The sequence below is a fragment of the Rhipicephalus microplus genome, chromosome 1 (assembly GCF_043290135.1).
Source record: "Rhipicephalus microplus isolate Deutch F79 chromosome 1, USDA_Rmic, whole genome shotgun sequence".
Lineage (NCBI taxonomy): Eukaryota > Metazoa > Arthropoda > Arachnida > Ixodida > Ixodidae > Rhipicephalus > Rhipicephalus microplus.
In genome coordinates this window covers 163,778,771-163,796,531 of record NC_134700.1, presented here as the reverse complement: position 1 = coordinate 163,796,531, position 17,761 = coordinate 163,778,771, and the positions used below count along the sequence as shown (strand labels likewise).

Sequence of the window (17,761 nt, the reverse complement as noted above, 5' to 3'; positions counted from 1 at the left end):
TCAATAGTGACGTTTCAATCTTACCTTGTGCTCTCGTTGTCAGGGGAATTGACAGCCCGAAGCTTCGTCACCAGTACCCTTACGATGTTGACGAGAAATGCGAAGCTAAGCTGCAAAAAACGAGAAAGATATGACATGAAAACGTTCTGTAGCAGGCTACAGTTGAAACAATAATAAATTAGATTGCTCTCGTTAGCTTCTTTTATTATTAGTTGACCGTTTTCTGTTAAGAGGGGGTATATTCCTCGTTTATTGTAATATCAGCTGAATATGCTTTGAAAGATTTACGTATGGCGACTGACAGGACATAATCCCGAAGCGTGTACTTGTGACTTTTCATTATTGCGTTCCACCGTGCTTCTGTCGCTGTTTACGAAAAGTAGAAGTCCATTAATTGTGAACAGGCAATTAAGGTACACACATGCTTCTACTTAGCGACACTTCCAACAGATTATTTTCTTATCCCATCACTCCTTTATAGAATCACATGAGCCCATCTGCTGCGCAAAAGTACCGAGCAAATTTTTTTTTTCTCAGCGCAATAGAAGGCATGTTAATACACTTGTCACTCATCTGTTCAATGTCCCCTGCTTCTACAATGTTGTGTGCAAGAGGATTTTCATTCCTTCCCATAGTTCTGAAAATTACAAGGACGCGATTGACTCGGTGTACAATTTGTGGGCATTTTAAATTCAGTGGAGCGAGTTCAGTTAGGCCAAAATATGACGATTCATGACCTCGTGGCTCTGTTTATCACGTCGACGCGACGAGCCCTCCAGCACATTCCCAGCGTAAAAAAAAACTAAGTGGTTGAAATGTAAAGTAACAGGACACCTAAGCAATGTTGACAAGTCTGAACATGCGTACAAACGTGTTGAAATGATTGAAGAGCGAAGCAAAGAATGCGTACCGACCGTTCCGGAGCGTCAGGCGGGCGGTCACGTTAAACCTAATTCAAGGGCCAACGTTATTAGAGTTTATGCACAGCCTGCCAGAATTGCGTCAAAAAGCTGATTTCTGAAGACAGGATTCGTTGCGATGAAACTCATTCCGTCTTTCTCACTTGTGTCAAGAATTGTGAAACCCTTAGAGTTTCCTAATATACACTAGAGGGAGCTCTGGCGCTTGTGTCTATGGGAGCTGCAACGCACGGTGCTTCAGCGAGCATGGGAATGATGGGTGGTACACACATTTGTCTAATCTTTGTACTTCTGGCCTGTTTTTGGCTCTGTATGTGTTCATGTGACTTGGAGCTGTTTTCTCGTGAAACGAAAATCAGCAAATGTTCAGCGGTTGCGCTTCACCACTTTATTCTTTCAGACTTAACTTTCCAAATCAGGTCACGAAGTTCAAAAGGGTTTAATCTTTCTTTCAAAACAAAACTGAAACACAGCAATAAACGAAGCCGCAAGTACGAAGACTAGGCAAATGTGCGTACTACCCATCAATCCCACGGTCGCTGAACAATCGCAGCGACAGAGTCCCCTCTTGTTAATTTTAGGAAACTCTATGGTGAAACCTGCTTGCCATCAAAATGGCGTTGCGGCTGAAAGACCGGAAACAGGCGGCGCGCTGCTCGCCAGCTCCAGCCAATTAGTGGAGTCCTAATCGGCCATGTCCACGTTCATCGTGAGAATAGCTCATCGGGTGGTTTCTCTGCAATGCACTGTAAGACGTGTGCATGCCTTTCTTTTTTTTTGACACGTGCAGAATTGTGAAAAGAACTAGAAATCAGCATGCGCGCGAAATTACAGGAAATGAGAGATTTAAAACATCGGTGACACGTAGTGGCAAGTGTATTACCATGCCATCTATCGTTCCTAAAAAATTTTTCTTCATGCTTATAATGATGTCTAGTGATGTTCTTGTTACTTTTGGGCAGTAGATGTGCTAATGTTGGGCTATATAAGGAGGGCTTAGATCACTAAATAAACTGCTGAAAGTTGACCTGCCAGTGTACATGTAAGAGCCTTCATTCTGTGTTCGTCCTCAGTGCGCTCTTACAGTTCGCAAACATGCATCCATGGACTACCAACGTGCCCAGATTACCACCTTGGTGCTCTCGCAATTTTATCACAATTCTCCTTACGTCCAGCGCTCCAATGCTACCCGACGTACAGCTATAGGGTATACACCCAAGACACTCAACTAGTTACCGTCTGTCTATGGCAAAACACATAAATTATTACTAAACTCAATTGAGCCTAATTACATGAAATACATGTACATACAACAAGCTGTGCGCGTTTAGTGCAGGAATCAAACACTCGTATAAAAAAGGTATTTCTTCAGAGACTTGTGGTTGTTTTTTTTATCCCTAAGTTCCTTTCTTTCCGTGGATAGTCATAATGTATTATAGAGAAAATAAAGTTAGGAAGACTAATAACGTGTACAAAATAGTATAAATATATAAGTGATCACAAGAACACACCATAGATAAGTACACCTACCAGTATCGAGAAACAGACAGGAACGCTTAGAATATAAGTGTACCACACGTCGTGCTCGACCCAGCACCTGTAAAAATAATGGAATAAAATTATTCAGTGCTCAGAATGGCTCAGCCACAGCTGGTTGTGACGAAATTCTTAAGGTAACAAAAAAGCAGCTCACCACGTTTTTCTGAGGTTCTGCCTCAAAATGTTATCTTGTGGAACTCTTATTTACAATATCATGGCCTTCGTTTGATTAATGTTCTGCTTGTTGAGAACCAACCGTAAATTGTATTCTGAGCCGTCGGTTGTTACACAATACGCAACAGATCATGAACGTGTACAGGTGAGCTTAATTTTCTCTTTTTTATTGAACTTATTACAGTATAGTTTTTCATCACCAACGCTTTTGACGAGCTAGCACAAAACAGTTTCCCTCTTGAGGCGCAAACTCTATGTTTCTCATGACATAGTAAGACGGTAAGTTGGGCCAGTTGGTTAGGATCCATCGTGAACACACTTACAGAGCAATACCATGACATGCCGAATATTTGTTTATGAGCGAACATCTGTCTGTTATATGTGCAGCTAAAGGATTAGCATACAAGACTAAGCAACATGACCTGAGAATACTTACATTCTTGACGCCTCTGGATCTAGGCCACGCATTACAGCGTAGCCTATCGTTGGAAGCAGCGGAAAACCTGGACAGAAAAAATACACAGTGGCACGTTTTGACGATGATTACTCTAGAGACACACAACATTTTTCATATATCTAATAGTAAATACACCAGCGACACAGAAGGATAATTTTAACACCACTGCTGTTCATCGAAAGAACTTAGTGTTAACAGAGACTACCACAGGGGGATCAGAAAGAGATAGATGAAGACATAGTCCGGTTCTAAATTCTACACAGGGGAGTAATTGTTCTTGCATCAGAGCACGCAGTAGCAGGGGATACAATGGCCAAACATACACTGGGACACATGGTTTCGAGATTTTTCGATGTTGCTTCTGTACTGACGTAGGTTTATTTTCAAATGCGGCTCAAATGCGGCTTCTGCGAAAACACCTATAAACCTAACATGTATGGGCCCCAGCCTTCCAAAAGAAACTTAGAGATGCAACATGCAGTGAGCGTAGCACTTACCCCATCCAATGAGCAGAAACCACTTGAGAATTTTATCTTCGGCAATGAAAGCCATCACGAGTAGCGTGTGCAAGTAGAGACCCTCGCAGAACATCCAGAGGTAATTGCACAAGAGGAAGTACTGGGTCACGACGTGCAGGGCCTGGCACCAGCTCTGATGTAGAAGAGGAACAACGACAAAGTAAATCATAATAAACACCTTTTATCGATGTTTTCTTTTGATAGACTTATAGAAATGCGATCAACGCTATTGTTGACCTACCGGGCTTTCTTCTATCACATGAGGCTGTGCAATGACGTGTATGTACCACAGTATCCAACATAGATTATTGATGATGAACGAAGTGAACAAATTCTTGTGAATAGTGATCCTCCTACAGCGAAGAGACCTGAAAAAAAATAATGGTAAGGCTTGAAAAGAAGGAAGAGGAAGGACAGGGAGGATCTCAGACCAGCTGGCTACCCTGGTGCTGGGGAAGGGGGTAAGATGGTTAAACAATGACAGAAAATTGTATTGCGTGAAATTCTAATGCTGGTGGTACTATTTACAGAAGTAGACATACAACCCCTAGCAGTTATTTTGACCCGCCTTAGCGACAGACCACTATAGCGAAAAAGTCTGAGCTAGGAATACCGATGTTAACTGTAGTCACAATGAATATCAATCAAGTCCTTACTGCGCTTTCTGGGTAGCATTGGATTATTGTTTAGTCTATAGTACTCTCTCTGCACTTGTAGTTTTTTTTGCGCTGCTGCTTTTTTTTCACCCTGTTTTCCGTTCCCCTTTATTTAGTATAGGACCCCCAACTATACTTTATACTATACTTTTTACTGACCTCTTCACCTTTCTCTCATGTTTTTACCTGTTTTCCACTCTCAAACTGAACATAAACGTTACAAGACAGTGTTTAGCTGCACGGCAAACTCATATAAAAATTAGCTTTACGCGTGTTCAGTACCTGAACAAGAACGTCTGTCATCCTTGCAGTGTTTTTTTGTTTGCATTGAATTCATGCTCTAAAGTAAACGATGACCTATTGCTGGAAACTTTAGATTCGTGATTCTTATTTGCGAGTTGCTTTACACGCAGCGGCCGCAAAACCTAGACATCTGTTTTCAGGTAGCATCCGGTGAGCGCACATGACGTGTTGCCAAGCAGCAAGAACATCAAAGCCCACAACATATCACCACGAAAAAACGGGACCTTACGATTTCACCCTACTTTGACTGCGATAACATAATTCGGCTACCGGTGAAGTTCCCTGTAGCACCAGCATGATCTACATGGCATTTCGATCCCACAAGGCAGTTCATCATTCTCTGCTAGGCACTCTTTCCTGGATAAAACGGTCATGTGTTCTAATGTCTTGGTACGTGTAGACCAGAAACATGGAAGTTCCGGCCTCCGCACCTCGCACAAACGCACTAGCTTCATTCTCCTATTCCCTTGATTTTCTACACTACATTCAAAGAAGACGGGGCCTCTTTTTAGGCCACAGCATCAGGAAAGAAGAAGAACGGTCCGTAGTAGCATACGCTTTCTGGGTTAATAGCATAGGAAGAGATGCCTGGTATCACTAGGACACAATCGTTATTACTTCATATATTGGCCACTGGCAACCCTATATACTAAAAATTTTGGTCTCACAGTCCCGAAATTTCATGTTTCCGTGAGATTTAAATGAAAATATATGACAAATAAATGGTCTCTAAATAATTTCCGCGAGAAAACATGTGAAAACATTGAAATAACATATATGGCTTAATATGGTAGGGGAGGGGAGGTGGGTATGTGTGTTTTTGAAATTGAGGAACAAATTTTTTAGAGGCCTAAATTTCTATGGGCCATTCTCAATCGATGTTTTGCGAGCTAGTACGAGCATTGAAAAGCTGTAAAAAAATAACTCACCTAAAGTAACAAAATATGAATAGTGACAAGAGTAGGGCAACCAGTGATATGGAGTAACCTGTGACGTAGAGTGAATTCACCAAGTTTCGGAACTGCAAAAGAAAAGAAAAAAAGTGTGAATAACAATAGGTACAGTTAATCGAATCAATACTACCCAGACCGGTGTATCTAAGGTCAAATAAGCAGAAAATGCCTTTTTGATGAATTGACGAAAAAAGTGCCTTAACTTCTTTTTCTTTTTTTTTTCATTTAGGACTAACTAAGGAAACCAAAGACGACATTGCGAAGCGCACTCTCTTGTGAGTTATGACTCTCAGCTAGAACTTAGTGTACGCAAAACATCAGGGGTAACAAAACCTTGAGTTCTCAGCGTCCAAACAAGGTGCTAAGTTCTCAAATGATTTAAAGCATATGTGACCCGTCATGACCGTGGTACGTTGCTCTACCCTTCTACCCTACACGAGATTAGACTCTCGCTCAATGAATTTCATTTTGTTTTGTTCACTATGTCACAGTATGCCACATGTGGCATCGAACTTATAAAGCGGTGGTCATCTCCAGTAGATGTTTTTCTTTTTTTCAACAAGTTCACGATCTCTTTTGTCTTCATCACACCTGGAAGAACCAGTTTTTCCCATGCTACTTTGTATGTGATACGAAAATATGCACATGAAGGATCTTACATTCGTATCTCCTTTGCTATGGCGCAAGTTAAATGGTAGGAATGCCCAAATCTTTAACTACTATGCGCAGCGGCGACGTTTGTGTGTGTCAGCGTTATATGATAAAACTAAGTTCCAAAAATTGCATTTAGGACGTGTGCTTCGTGGGTAAGCCCTTGCTGATTGATTGATTGATTGATTGATTGATTGATTGATTTGTGGTGTTTTACGTCCCAAAACCATCAGGTACGCCCTTGCCCTCACCATTTTTAGAGTAGTTCAGTTATGGCAAAGATACACTGAAAACATCGCCACTCGCACAATATGTGTAAAGATTTGGGCGACTACACCTGGAAACGATTGTCATACATAACGTAGCCTCTCGCGCGAAACAAACAGGAGAGAAGGACAAGCGCAAACTATCAACTAAATTTATTCGAAAAAGCGCGCACACACACACACACGCAGACACGCACACACAATCACACACACACACACACACACACACACACACACACACACACACACACATATATATATATATATATATATATATATATATATATATATATATATATATATATATATATATACAGGGCAACAAAGTCACAAGTCATATTAGCAGAAAATAAGTCCTTTTAGTGGCAAGCGCTTAAGTAGTCTATCTAGGTGGCATGTTACGTGATTGTAACGTGGCATGTAACTAAATAAATATAGTCAATAGTTCGCGCTTGTCCTTCTCTCGTGTTTTTTTTTTTTCGCGCCATAAGCTACGTTAAGAATCAACCAATTTGCCCAACAAGTCACTCTGCAGTCATAATTGTTTTCACGCTCTGACCAAAAACGTTTTTTTTTATTTTGGTGAATGCAAAAGCACTGCATTTTGCTGTTGACTACTTGTCATACTCTTTCATTTGCTAGTTCCGCAGAGAAAGCGGCTCAATGAAAAGCACGCGCACTTACAAGAATTTCAATGCGGTGGAGATCGTCGTTGCCGTGACAACATCGCTGGTTAATTCTGGTGAGTCAACTTATCGATCAGCAGCTTAATTGATTTGCTGCAAAACAGCTTCCCCGTGAGCACTCAGCACATTTCTTTTTTTAGGGGTGCGCATAGACTCATTCAGCCAGAACCATTCACGTAACGCTCACCTTCCTGAAGTAATAGAATTTGAAAGAGATGAAGACGTCAGCTGACTCGAGTAATTGAATTTAAAACGCGACTTTTGAAAAGAAATACACACAGACGTTTATATAATCAGTGGTGAAGCTGCCGAAGGGAACAGTAACGAGGAACAAGTTACGCTGGGATATATTTTTGAACTGTATAAAAAGAGAGAGCAAAAAGATCACTCTGTCAAAACGGCTAGTATAGACTAGACAGCGCAAATGCCTCTTTACACCTCAAATGTTGTAAAAACAAAGTCTCTTAATGTTGTTCGGTTATTTTCACAGATACGAGTTCAGAAGAAGTGCGTGTCTGAATGAAGATAAGAAGCCTTCGTGTTGTTGTGAAATGAATGTTACGGAAAAGCCTGTAGACACTTACCTGAAGGTCGTGAGTGTCGACGCATGCAGTGTAGTTAGACCACACATGACCAGTTACGGGATGCCGAAACCACGTCCCGTTTGACGTGCATAATTTGTGCGCTTGCCCTGTGGGAAAAAAATAAATATACGACGGTGAGCTCAAGGCTCTAGCCTAGAACAACCTTAAGTGATTGCTGCCAGTACCAGATCACACTAAATTGCACAAGCAAAAAAAAAGTGATATCACTAATACATATTGACTTGTCGCTGTTCACGAAAAGTACCACAGCTTTACTAAAACAAATTTATTGAAATGCAGGAGTACGAAGGGTACTTTGGGATAGTGCACAGATACGTGAGTTTCATATGTTCTCAGTTCGTAGCACCCCGTTATACTCTGCAGTATGAAGTTTTGACGTGGTTAAGAAACAGCCCTTAGCACTGTGTTTACAAAACATGGTGCTCCTTAGTGTTCTGTGCACTGAATTTGTCAAATTTGATATTCTTCGCTGACTTATTAGAGAAGTATCAAATTTAACAAATTTAATTGAAGTTTGCTTTTATGGGCAATACTATCAACCTTCTTCTCTTCCTGTTTACCGTGCACTTGAAGCTACCTAAACTAGATACCCTTTCGGATTTTTCGCTAGATCGTTTTTGATGAAGCACGAGCACACTCCTCGGGAGCGCCTTTGTGGCCAAAGGGGTCGACCTGAAAAATTCACTCACTAGAAGACAGAAATCCGGCCACGAATTGGGGGCATGGTGCGAACACAGTCTGTCCAGGCGGGGTGTCATCCCAGCAGTTCCAGCCATCCCATGTTCGTGGGCATAGAGATTCGTTCGCTCCTGCGAAGGAAATGAATGAAGGCATCGTTCAAAGTTATGCAGTATTCATATACTGGTTGATTGATTGATATGTGTAGTTTAACGTCCCAAAACCACCATATGATAATGAGAGACACCGTAGTGGAGGGCTCCGGAAATTTTGACCACCCAGGGTTCTTTAACGTGCACCCAAATCTGAGCACACAGGCCTACAACATTTCCGCCTCCATCGGAAATGCAGCCGCCGCAGCCGGGATTCGAACCTGCGACCGGCGGGTCAGCAGCCGAGTGCCTTAGCCACTAGACCACCGCGGCAGGGCCAGTATTCATATACGATTTCGGAACTTGTTTGGAATATTAACGCATCAGTCCAATTATGCGCGTTTGCTACTGTTCGCTTAAAAAGAGAAAAGAACCTTGGCGTGAGTTATTAAAATCTTAAATCCACCATATCAGTCAAAGAGACAATACAGGAGACAAAAAGCCGTCGAAAATAGAATGTCAATGAGCTTTACACTTCGACACTTCATCAAGACAGCCATTCCTGTCGCTACCCAGACAGTCATCGCGGTTTTCGCAAAACAGCTTGAAACACGCAGTTGTCTGTGGCATAAACAATAACGGCCGCTTCAAAGCTCTCACCGTACTGTCGCGCTCGGTATAAGCTATACCGCAGGAATGCGTAGCCCAGCGCAATGTTATGTTCCATGGTGGCATTCGAGTTGTCATTGCTTTGGTGGTCTTTGCAAGTGAGCATTACCTCCACCTGATTTAACGCTCGTCCAGGTTTCATGCCGCATCAACTGAGAGTGCTTACAGCAACAAAGTGCTTAACCTACGCGATAAATAAAAATGTTCACCATTTCATGCATAGGTTCAGGATGAGAACTGTAGAGTGTTCCTCACACCTGCTGTTTACAGCAAAAGGGGTCATATCCAAAAAGAGAGCAGTACACCACAGGTGTGCAAGGCTAACTCGTAAAGCGACCTATATCCGTGCTCACCGAGCTCAGGAAACGGCTTGAGCAGTACGTGCTCTAGGCAATGCTTGAAGTGGTCGATCTTTTCTTGCCACATCCAGTTCTCTCCTCTCGGAGAACTCTGTTCCCAAGGAACGTACTCTCCGATTTCCTCGGCGATGTCAAGGAGAAGCTTCAGTTCGGGGTCCTGGAAAGACACCATGCTTCGAATACCCTGGACTAATGGCCACTAAATTAGAGATGCGGTTTTAAAACGTAGGTACCTTTGTAAATGTGCCGTTATAAATGTATATTTCGACGAATACAACAAAAAACACAATATATGTTCATTGAATCTCATATTTTGTACTGACTTAACGCCAGTACGTTTGTTGTAAGCGAAACAGAAATAGACGTTGTTTAGTAGACGCTTGAGACGTATTCCGTAGTCATGTGCATGACGTGTCATACGAGTATGAAACACGAGGTGTGCATTCTGTCCACAGTAATGCAGTATTACATAGACTACCCTCACATGGGGCTGAAGGGTGGCAACACAACGAAGGTGGAACGTTTGCTGTGTGTCAGTGTGCCTTAAAAAGTGGAATAGTGATTTTTCCTGTATTTGAAGCCCACTTCGTGCCACGTTAAGGTGGGCCACATAATGTGGAACTCTCAGGAGGTTACACGTAAATTATTATCATATTTCAGAACACTTTCGAAGCTGTGAGTTGCTTGAGCCATAACAAGTTAGCCAGTGCACACAGATGAATACTCACAAAGTATGGCGATACTGTGCAGGCGTCGTAGTTCCCCATTTCGTCTTGCCAGGAGCCCCTCATGAGACAGTGGTACGTAGCGGTAGCTGCATTCAAAACCCAATAGAGAAGAGAAAAATCTTAAGAAGCGTATATCTAGTATAACCATAAGCAAGTAGTGCGCCGAACACGCCTACTGCTGTTTTGACAGGTATTGCGCTACAGTTTGCATTTGACAAAGAGCAAATGAAGCTTTTATCAAAAAGGTATAAGGCTAATATTAATAAACTATGGGCTCTAACCCCTTCTGAAACCAGTACAGTAGCGAATAAAAACGTTAATATTCAAGTTAAGCCATAAAAAAACTCACGTGATGACTTAAACGGATCGCTGGAATTTAATGGGGTGCTTTTACTTTTTACATTGACTAAGAACGGTTAAGTAGCAAGTGCTAATTCGTATGCATCAACTGGGTAACTGTGCTATTATCACATAATCGCACTTGCACCAAACTGCACAGGACACCTAAGATAAAATGGGACATTGTTTGCACGTGCGCACGTATGCGTGGTTCGTCACCCCAGCAAGGACGTAATAGCCTCGTTCTCACCGCTAATCACCGCGTATCGGATCGACGGCACTGAGCGCAGACAAAAGTTATTAAATGTACTCAGTTCACGTGAGATAAATGGTCAGTGACGTGGTCTCTGGCGTGCCTCAAGGATACCTTGGATACCATTCATTACCTTCGGGCATGGAAGTGCATGACGCCGGTTTTCACGGCGTGTTTGTGCAGCCTGCCACGTGGCGCATGTGTTTTTCCACAAATAAGACCAGTGAATTCAGCAAGCAAGCTTAGATTCGTGCTTAGCGTTCGCGTTACAGAAAGCAAAGGCGTAAAAGACGACAATGAATGGACAAACTGTCAACAGGCTGGGTGCACTGCAACATTTCTCGTTCACTCCACTTCGATCTGATAATGTCACATCGAGTTTACGTGAACGCGCTTATTACCCGAGGCGTTAACGTTGCCAGGCAGTAGTGTCGGACATGGTGCCTTAGCCGTCATTCCACGCGGCGTTGGTGGCCAACACTGCCATCCGTCAAACCTCCAGTCACATCCAGCTGCATACGGGACAAAGGAAAAGTTTAATCAGACTTGAGTGGCGATTTCTTACCAGATAACTTCAAAAGAAAGTTGTACGCATACTGGAACAAAAATGAAAGTATTTTTGTACGCAGTAAAAAAACAAAAAAGCAGGCTTCAGCATGTCTACTCTCTCCGAATATTTCTAAAAATATTGAAACACTGTTGCAATATAAACTTTTTAACCATATTTTTTTTTCTTCTCGGGCAGGGGCCACTAGGTGCCGCGTACATTTTAAGTTACACGAATTGAACACTTTCAATACGTAGAGGCTCCTTTTTGTAGAGTAGGACTTGGGCTTAGCTTCGTTCAACCACACTTTGCTAAACTGGGGGTTCGTTTTAATTGTATTGCATTACACACGCTCATGTGTGCTTATTTTCAAGCTCAAACCCGCTGAAATCGCGCAGTGAGACGTGAGATATGTAGCGTGCTCCACTGGGTATACTATCGTCGCCACTGTAAATTCCTCGCACCAAACTCTGAAAATCACACCACCTGTCGTTTAATTAGTGATTAGCGGTCTAATCAGACCAGTGTGATGCAAGCAATTAGCAATGAGTCAATCACCAGTGTCATTGTCTCCGGCCTCGAAAAACGCCCGCTGTTCGCACTCGCGCAACGCCTTCAGCTGGGCGAACACCCGTTCGGTGCGGGAACCGAATACACTGAGGCAACCCCAGGGCAGCAGGCAGGTGGATAGTATCTGTGTGAAAGGAGAGAAACCGTCGAGTATGATGTACAAGGTGACGGGAATGCGGGTGACTGAGATGAAACGGACAGAGTAGAAAAAAAAATGCCTGTTGCTCTGTTTAGGGCTGTCCTGATTGAATGACTTTTACGGAGTGTTCCAGATATGACGTAGCTTATAATTTGAAAAAAAAGACGAACGTCGTTACGTGGAACACACCAAGTGCAGGCTGTACTCTGTCGGTACCTGAATTTTTTTACTAGTGTGACTTAATAATTAGTGCTGATTATATTTTTAACTTTACAAATGTTCCCAAATTCATGAAAATGTCAATGAGGCATAACGTAGACATCTTCAAACCACATCGAACTGGGCTGTTTGCCACTATGTACCGAACCCGTGCTCGTTTTTTTAGGGGGGGGGGCGAAATGGGGTTTGATAAAAACAGCCCATGTATCCTGAAAAACGACAGGTGACTATATTCACAAGGAAGCAGGGCCCTCAGACAGGATTATGGTGAGGCAGAAAGTCAGTGCTATACGCTGCCACCTTTTGCGGGTGCGAGCGTATTCATGTGCTACTTTTCATATTTTGCGTGATTTCTTTATCAGCCAGAACAAAATGTGCATGTCAATAGTACGTTGCTAAAAATAGTGCAATTAGATGACAATTGAGCATACCTTCACATGTCCCATTGACACTTTGACGATTAGGTGAGCACCTATTCATCGACTAAAAACACAATAATTACTAATTGACCAAGGCGCATTGCCAAACAATAACTGCGTAGTTGGTGAACTTTCATTAATACGAATTACAGGTCACGTTTTTTTCGAAATCTCGAAGTACGTAGGGGCTCTTCCTTAAAAGGACTCGAATTCATCCCTTGGACCACACTCCTCGTCCAAACGAAGTTACACCTTGACTCATTATTTCTATAACTACTTCCGTAGTGACGAATTAATTATTATTATTATTATTATTGTTATTATTATTATTATTATTATTATTAAAATGGCTGCTTGTATAGTTTAACGCTCCAAAAATATTGACATGTATGTTGCCACAGCACAGCTCTTTCGGAAAGCTGCTGACAAACATTTTATTTCCCTCATTATTGTAGATATTTGGACACGTTTCTTAAAATACCCAGTATATATTTCAAGTCAGAAGTTTCCAAACAGAGTAGCACACAGACAGACAGACAGACAGACAGACAGACAGACAGACAGACAGACATGCCGCAATCTGGGCTCTGTGGGTCGATAGTCATTTTATTGCGGTCATTTATTTATATGGACACTTTCAACTGGATTTCGCCGCAGGCGTCAGCGTCGGTTCCGCTGTCATTCACCGTACGTGTATACGTAACTATATGCATAAAAACGCATGAAAGAAAAACAATTCAGGAAAAGCACCGGAGCGTGGAACCGAACGTGGCAACTCTGAATTGTGAGTGCGAGGCGTTAACCACTCAGCCACGAAAGAGCACCTCCTCCAACACTCAAACAGCAAGCTCTTTGTATCTACCGCTTACCACTGGTGACGGGCATCTAAGAGGGAACTATCGTGTTTTCAGCATTACCAGCAAGAGGGCGCAATGAGCGCGCGTCGCCACATTGTCACGACTCGCGCTCTCATCTCCCGCGCGTACTTTGCCCCGCGGAGATGATGCAGGGTGGGCGCTAACGCGAGCGCCATTATCTCGAGGTGGGGAGGATCGTACGTCTTAGCTGGTCTTGGGCTTTCACCAGGACGAATCTGTTGTAGTTACGGGGCTCGCCAAGGTCACTGAAATTGTTAAGCAGTCTCCGTTTGCGAAATAAGGCGTGCTTTTCAGACACAGCGAAGTAGCAACTGAGACGGTAATTTTCGTTCATCTGTACCTGTGAATACGTTTCGTACGTCATTTTGGCGTGAGGAACGCAAAGCACGTTTCGATCTGCTTGCCATTCTGCGCGTGAGCTTCCAATTTGTTGCTATCGTGTTCATCGCTTCTCCTTTGAGGCAAAGCTGTGCCTTCTTTATTAGTATAACAATACCTTCAAGAGCACTGTTGATGTTGATAATGTTCGCGAGCACTGTTTTTATCACGTCATAGAACAACTTCTTCTCATTCTGTGCCAGTTACGCAGTCCACATAAAAAAACAGAAAATACGGTAAATGGACAGGACGCAGCGCCCCGAATAGAAGACACTCTTTCTAGAACCGATAAAGTAGAGCGAAATGAAAGCAAAGCAATGCGAGAGGGCAATACCAAGGGCAATACGAAAAGGGTACACAATGTTGTTTCTTGCAAAGCTCCGTACATCTCGCGAACTCGCCAGAAAGAGTCGCCTCGAAGCCGGGAACGTGAGCGGTGCGCGAATGTTTTACTGACAACAAAACTCAATCTGGAAAATGTCGTGTTTTGTGAAGGCATCATCCCTTTCGTTTAAACACTTCCAACATCTCAAGAGAAAAAGGCATGCACGTAACAAACAAAAAACGCACAGATGAAAACTTGTGAGCGATGGCTTTAAGGTGTAACTGAAAGTGAGATCACTTCCACGGTGCAAAACGTTCGCAACTGCTGCGTTGAACCTTCCAGGACCCTCTGCAGCTTCACACTCACAGGTACTCTACTATCTGAACTATCGAGGCAACATGCTCTTTTATTCTACGCTGTCTTTGCCTTGGAGTTGATAGTTGGACGGAATCCCGTACAGTCATAAGCGGACATGCAGACAATTAGAACACGACTCTGACCGCAACTAACAGCGAATAAAAGCAGAACGTTACAGCTGCCGCGTGGAGACGGGAACGACTTGCATTAACTTGGTTTTATTGTGTTCAGTAAATTGTTTTATTTGTATTCATGTAGTCAGCATACCTCCACAGTATTGGGATGAACTTCGGTCCGTTCTTTTTTGTAAGCGTATTGCAACCGTGCGTGTTAGTAGTCAGGGCCAATTTTATTCTTCTCTTCGGCAGTTAAAGTCATTGTAGACTGGTTTATAAGGTTTATTATCAGCGCGTTGTGGGTACTAATACCACCGATAGCAATTTGAGAACCGCACACGATGTAAAACACGGGTAGACCATACACGATGTTAATGAGTTTCTCCACCGCGACGCTGCTTCGAAAAGTTGTTTCCCTAGAACATAGCGCCAGTTTAGATGTGTGCCGATGATATTGAAACTATAAAAGGAATGGAAAAGAGGTTCTTTTTCGTATTCGCTAAGATATTTGTATAACTTCTAGCGGCACTCTGCCGTCCATACAGGTCGAAAAAATTTCACTCGTGTAATGTAATGAGCGACAAGGACGTACAATCAAAGATCTGAGACCTGTCAAAATATTTAAACGACACAATTAGAATCACTTAGATCCCGATGTGGGGAGGTTCACGCAGTCCAAGTGTTTGACCTTGGTCCAAGAGTTTGACCGTTCTATATAGTGGTCACTACGCTTGTCGATAAATTTGGTGGTTGACAGGGCCACGACCCGTGTTGTTATGAAGTGGTGCTCGGTGTAGCATAACACCTTCTCTCCACAAAAGCATTCGTGTATATTTTGAATAACTTATATTTTCATTGTGTCCTGTTCCCGTATGATGATTGTGCAGGACCCCAATAACTGCTACTATCGATTTACCTGCTGTGAACCGGGTTAGGGAATGACGTCTTCATGATGGCGGAAAAGTCTGCGAGGCAACGAACTCTCTTCCAACCGCGAGCTATTTCTTGCTTCGGGCGCATGCAACCAAATGTTACGGTGAGCAAACGTATATGATTCACATCTGAGGTTAGCTTTACTTGTTAACTCCTACTACACAATACACCTACCTTCACTGCTGCTACACGACTGCGCTCGAAATCAACTACACTGTCGAAAGTGACATCTGGTCCACCTCAGGGCTTAGAAATTTCGCTACAACTTCTAGAAGCAACCTTCATGATTTCGAAGGCAGCGACAATTACACCAGCTGCTGCTTGAATTCATGGCTGAAATGCGCCGTTGCCTCATTTCGACTCCCGTCTTCAAATTTCTTGCCGAAAACTTTAAAGCAGTCCATTAATTCTTCAACGTTCGTTTTTCTTTGCTTAGCTCCCCTTAGAAACCAATAAATTATTTTGTTTCCTTTATTTCAAAACTAAAACACGAATTGTGTAATAGGAACCTTCTGTCGACTCCTCTTCAGCCCAGAAAATGTTCAGCGGGGCCTCAGCAAGAGCAATCAACTTTCCTTCTCTTACGAACTGTATTCTCTCGATGGAAATCGACCAGATTCTGAAGAGATTCAACTGTCCCACGCATAACACATGAGTAGTGAACCCTGCATTCTGAAACCCGGAAACTGTAGTAACAGTGACGGGACCGTTACGATGCTTAAAAAGCCGTAAAAGGGGCCCAGTCGGCAGGGAACGGAACGGCACTAGATATGAAAACGCAATGTAAAAGTGTTTGAGAGAACTTACTTTATGGCAAGGCAGTATACAGCGGATTGAAGCAGCAAACGCAGCATCCATGGCCAATCGGCCTAATGCTTCCCGGCTTTGGAAGATGACGAAACCCGGAATGGATGCCATGTAGAGAGCACAACAAGCATAAATAGAAAATAAAAAGTACAACAATAGAAAAAGTTTTTACTATGTCCCAGAAAAAGAGACGTTTCAAATGGGTGGTAACGAAAGTATAAGGGTTCCCTGTGGTCAAAAGATTGTATACAGGGAGTAGGCATATCGAGGAAATGCGAAAACCTAACTGGGCTTCTTTATGATATTTTCGTAGGAAGGCTAGAATATAGATAAAGTTCCTCTCCGATTATATATACCAAAGATCATAGCGTTCGTGCTGCTGAAAAATTGCTGCATATTTTATGATTTCGAGACTGCGAAGACGTAAAAGTTTGAGCAGCGATCTCCCACAGAGGTGCCAGCAAGCCTGGTGCAGAAGCACTCCTTCTCCGGTTCTTTACAGGCTTGCGACGACAAAAGCTCCCATTTCGTGCGTTTCTCAGGAAAGGTTGACAAGGTTCAGTAAACTGTAAGAAATTTTTAGGAAGATAATGCTGAAAAATGCGCAAGCAGGCAGCGCGAGAATTTCGGCTCCTGTAGGGATTGTCCACTTTTCATCACGCCAACCTATCTCATAAGCTGCGAAAGTAAAATCCCTTGTGAATAAAAGTTTGTCAAAGGTAGTCCCTGTAGTAAGCATTGGTGTGATTGACGTTTGTAAATACTTCAGGTAAAAGCAAAGATGAAAAAAGCAAAAGGAATTAATGTGTATGGTTGTAGTGTTTGATATATTCGTGCCATCAATAAGTAAATATATTTTTATAACTCGAAGGATATATTATTAGGGTCTTTACATGCCACATTCACAATAAAAGGCGCGTCGTAGTCGAAAACTGCCCTAGTTTTGACCATCTGATATTATTTAATGCGCACCGTCTTCGCACAATAAACAAACCTCTAGAAATATCGGAAACATCTTATCTTAAGGTTATATATTGTTACATGCGTATATGTGGCTGGGCACGTATACGCATGTATACGTGCCTGGAATTCAAAGAATATCGTGCAGCGTGTCAGAAGATTCCGGTAAGGCAGTTAAACGGAACTTCTGGCCGCTTCGGACGCAAGGTAAAAAAGAAAAAAAACGGCTGGGCAAAAAAAACCGAGGCCACTGAAGCGAAGACAAGC

General features: G+C 42.7%; 1 protein-coding gene across 2 annotated transcripts in view; it reads right to left on the bottom strand.

Moving 5' to 3' along the window:
- LOC142802086 (calcitonin gene-related peptide type 1 receptor-like) overlaps nt 1-17,761 on the bottom strand; it is a 156,868-nt gene that overhangs the window by 5,047 nt on the left and 134,060 nt on the right. Inside the window, exons 4-16 of one of the 2 annotated variants that reach the window (XM_075887574.1) lie at nt 16,535-16,610; nt 11,952-12,087; nt 11,248-11,358; nt 10,255-10,340; nt 9,521-9,683; nt 8,418-8,537; nt 7,708-7,814; nt 5,497-5,588; nt 3,850-3,976; nt 3,588-3,741; nt 3,070-3,136; nt 2,451-2,517; nt 25-110 (exon numbers count right to left, since the gene is read on the bottom strand). In XM_075887574.1, coding sequence (XP_075743689.1) covers nt 25-110; nt 2,451-2,517; nt 3,070-3,136; nt 3,588-3,741; nt 3,850-3,976; nt 5,497-5,588; nt 7,708-7,814; nt 8,418-8,537; nt 9,521-9,683; nt 10,255-10,340; nt 11,248-11,358; nt 11,952-12,087; nt 16,535-16,585 — 1,367 coding nt within the window. In that variant the 5' untranslated portion in view covers nt 16,586-16,610. The remainder of the gene's footprint in view (nt 1-24; nt 111-2,450; nt 2,518-3,069; nt 3,137-3,587; nt 3,742-3,849; nt 3,977-5,496; nt 5,589-7,707; nt 7,815-8,417; nt 8,538-9,520; nt 9,684-10,254; nt 10,341-11,247; nt 11,359-11,951; nt 12,088-16,534; nt 16,611-17,761) is intronic. The other variant, XM_075887575.1, reaches the window with a different exon arrangement.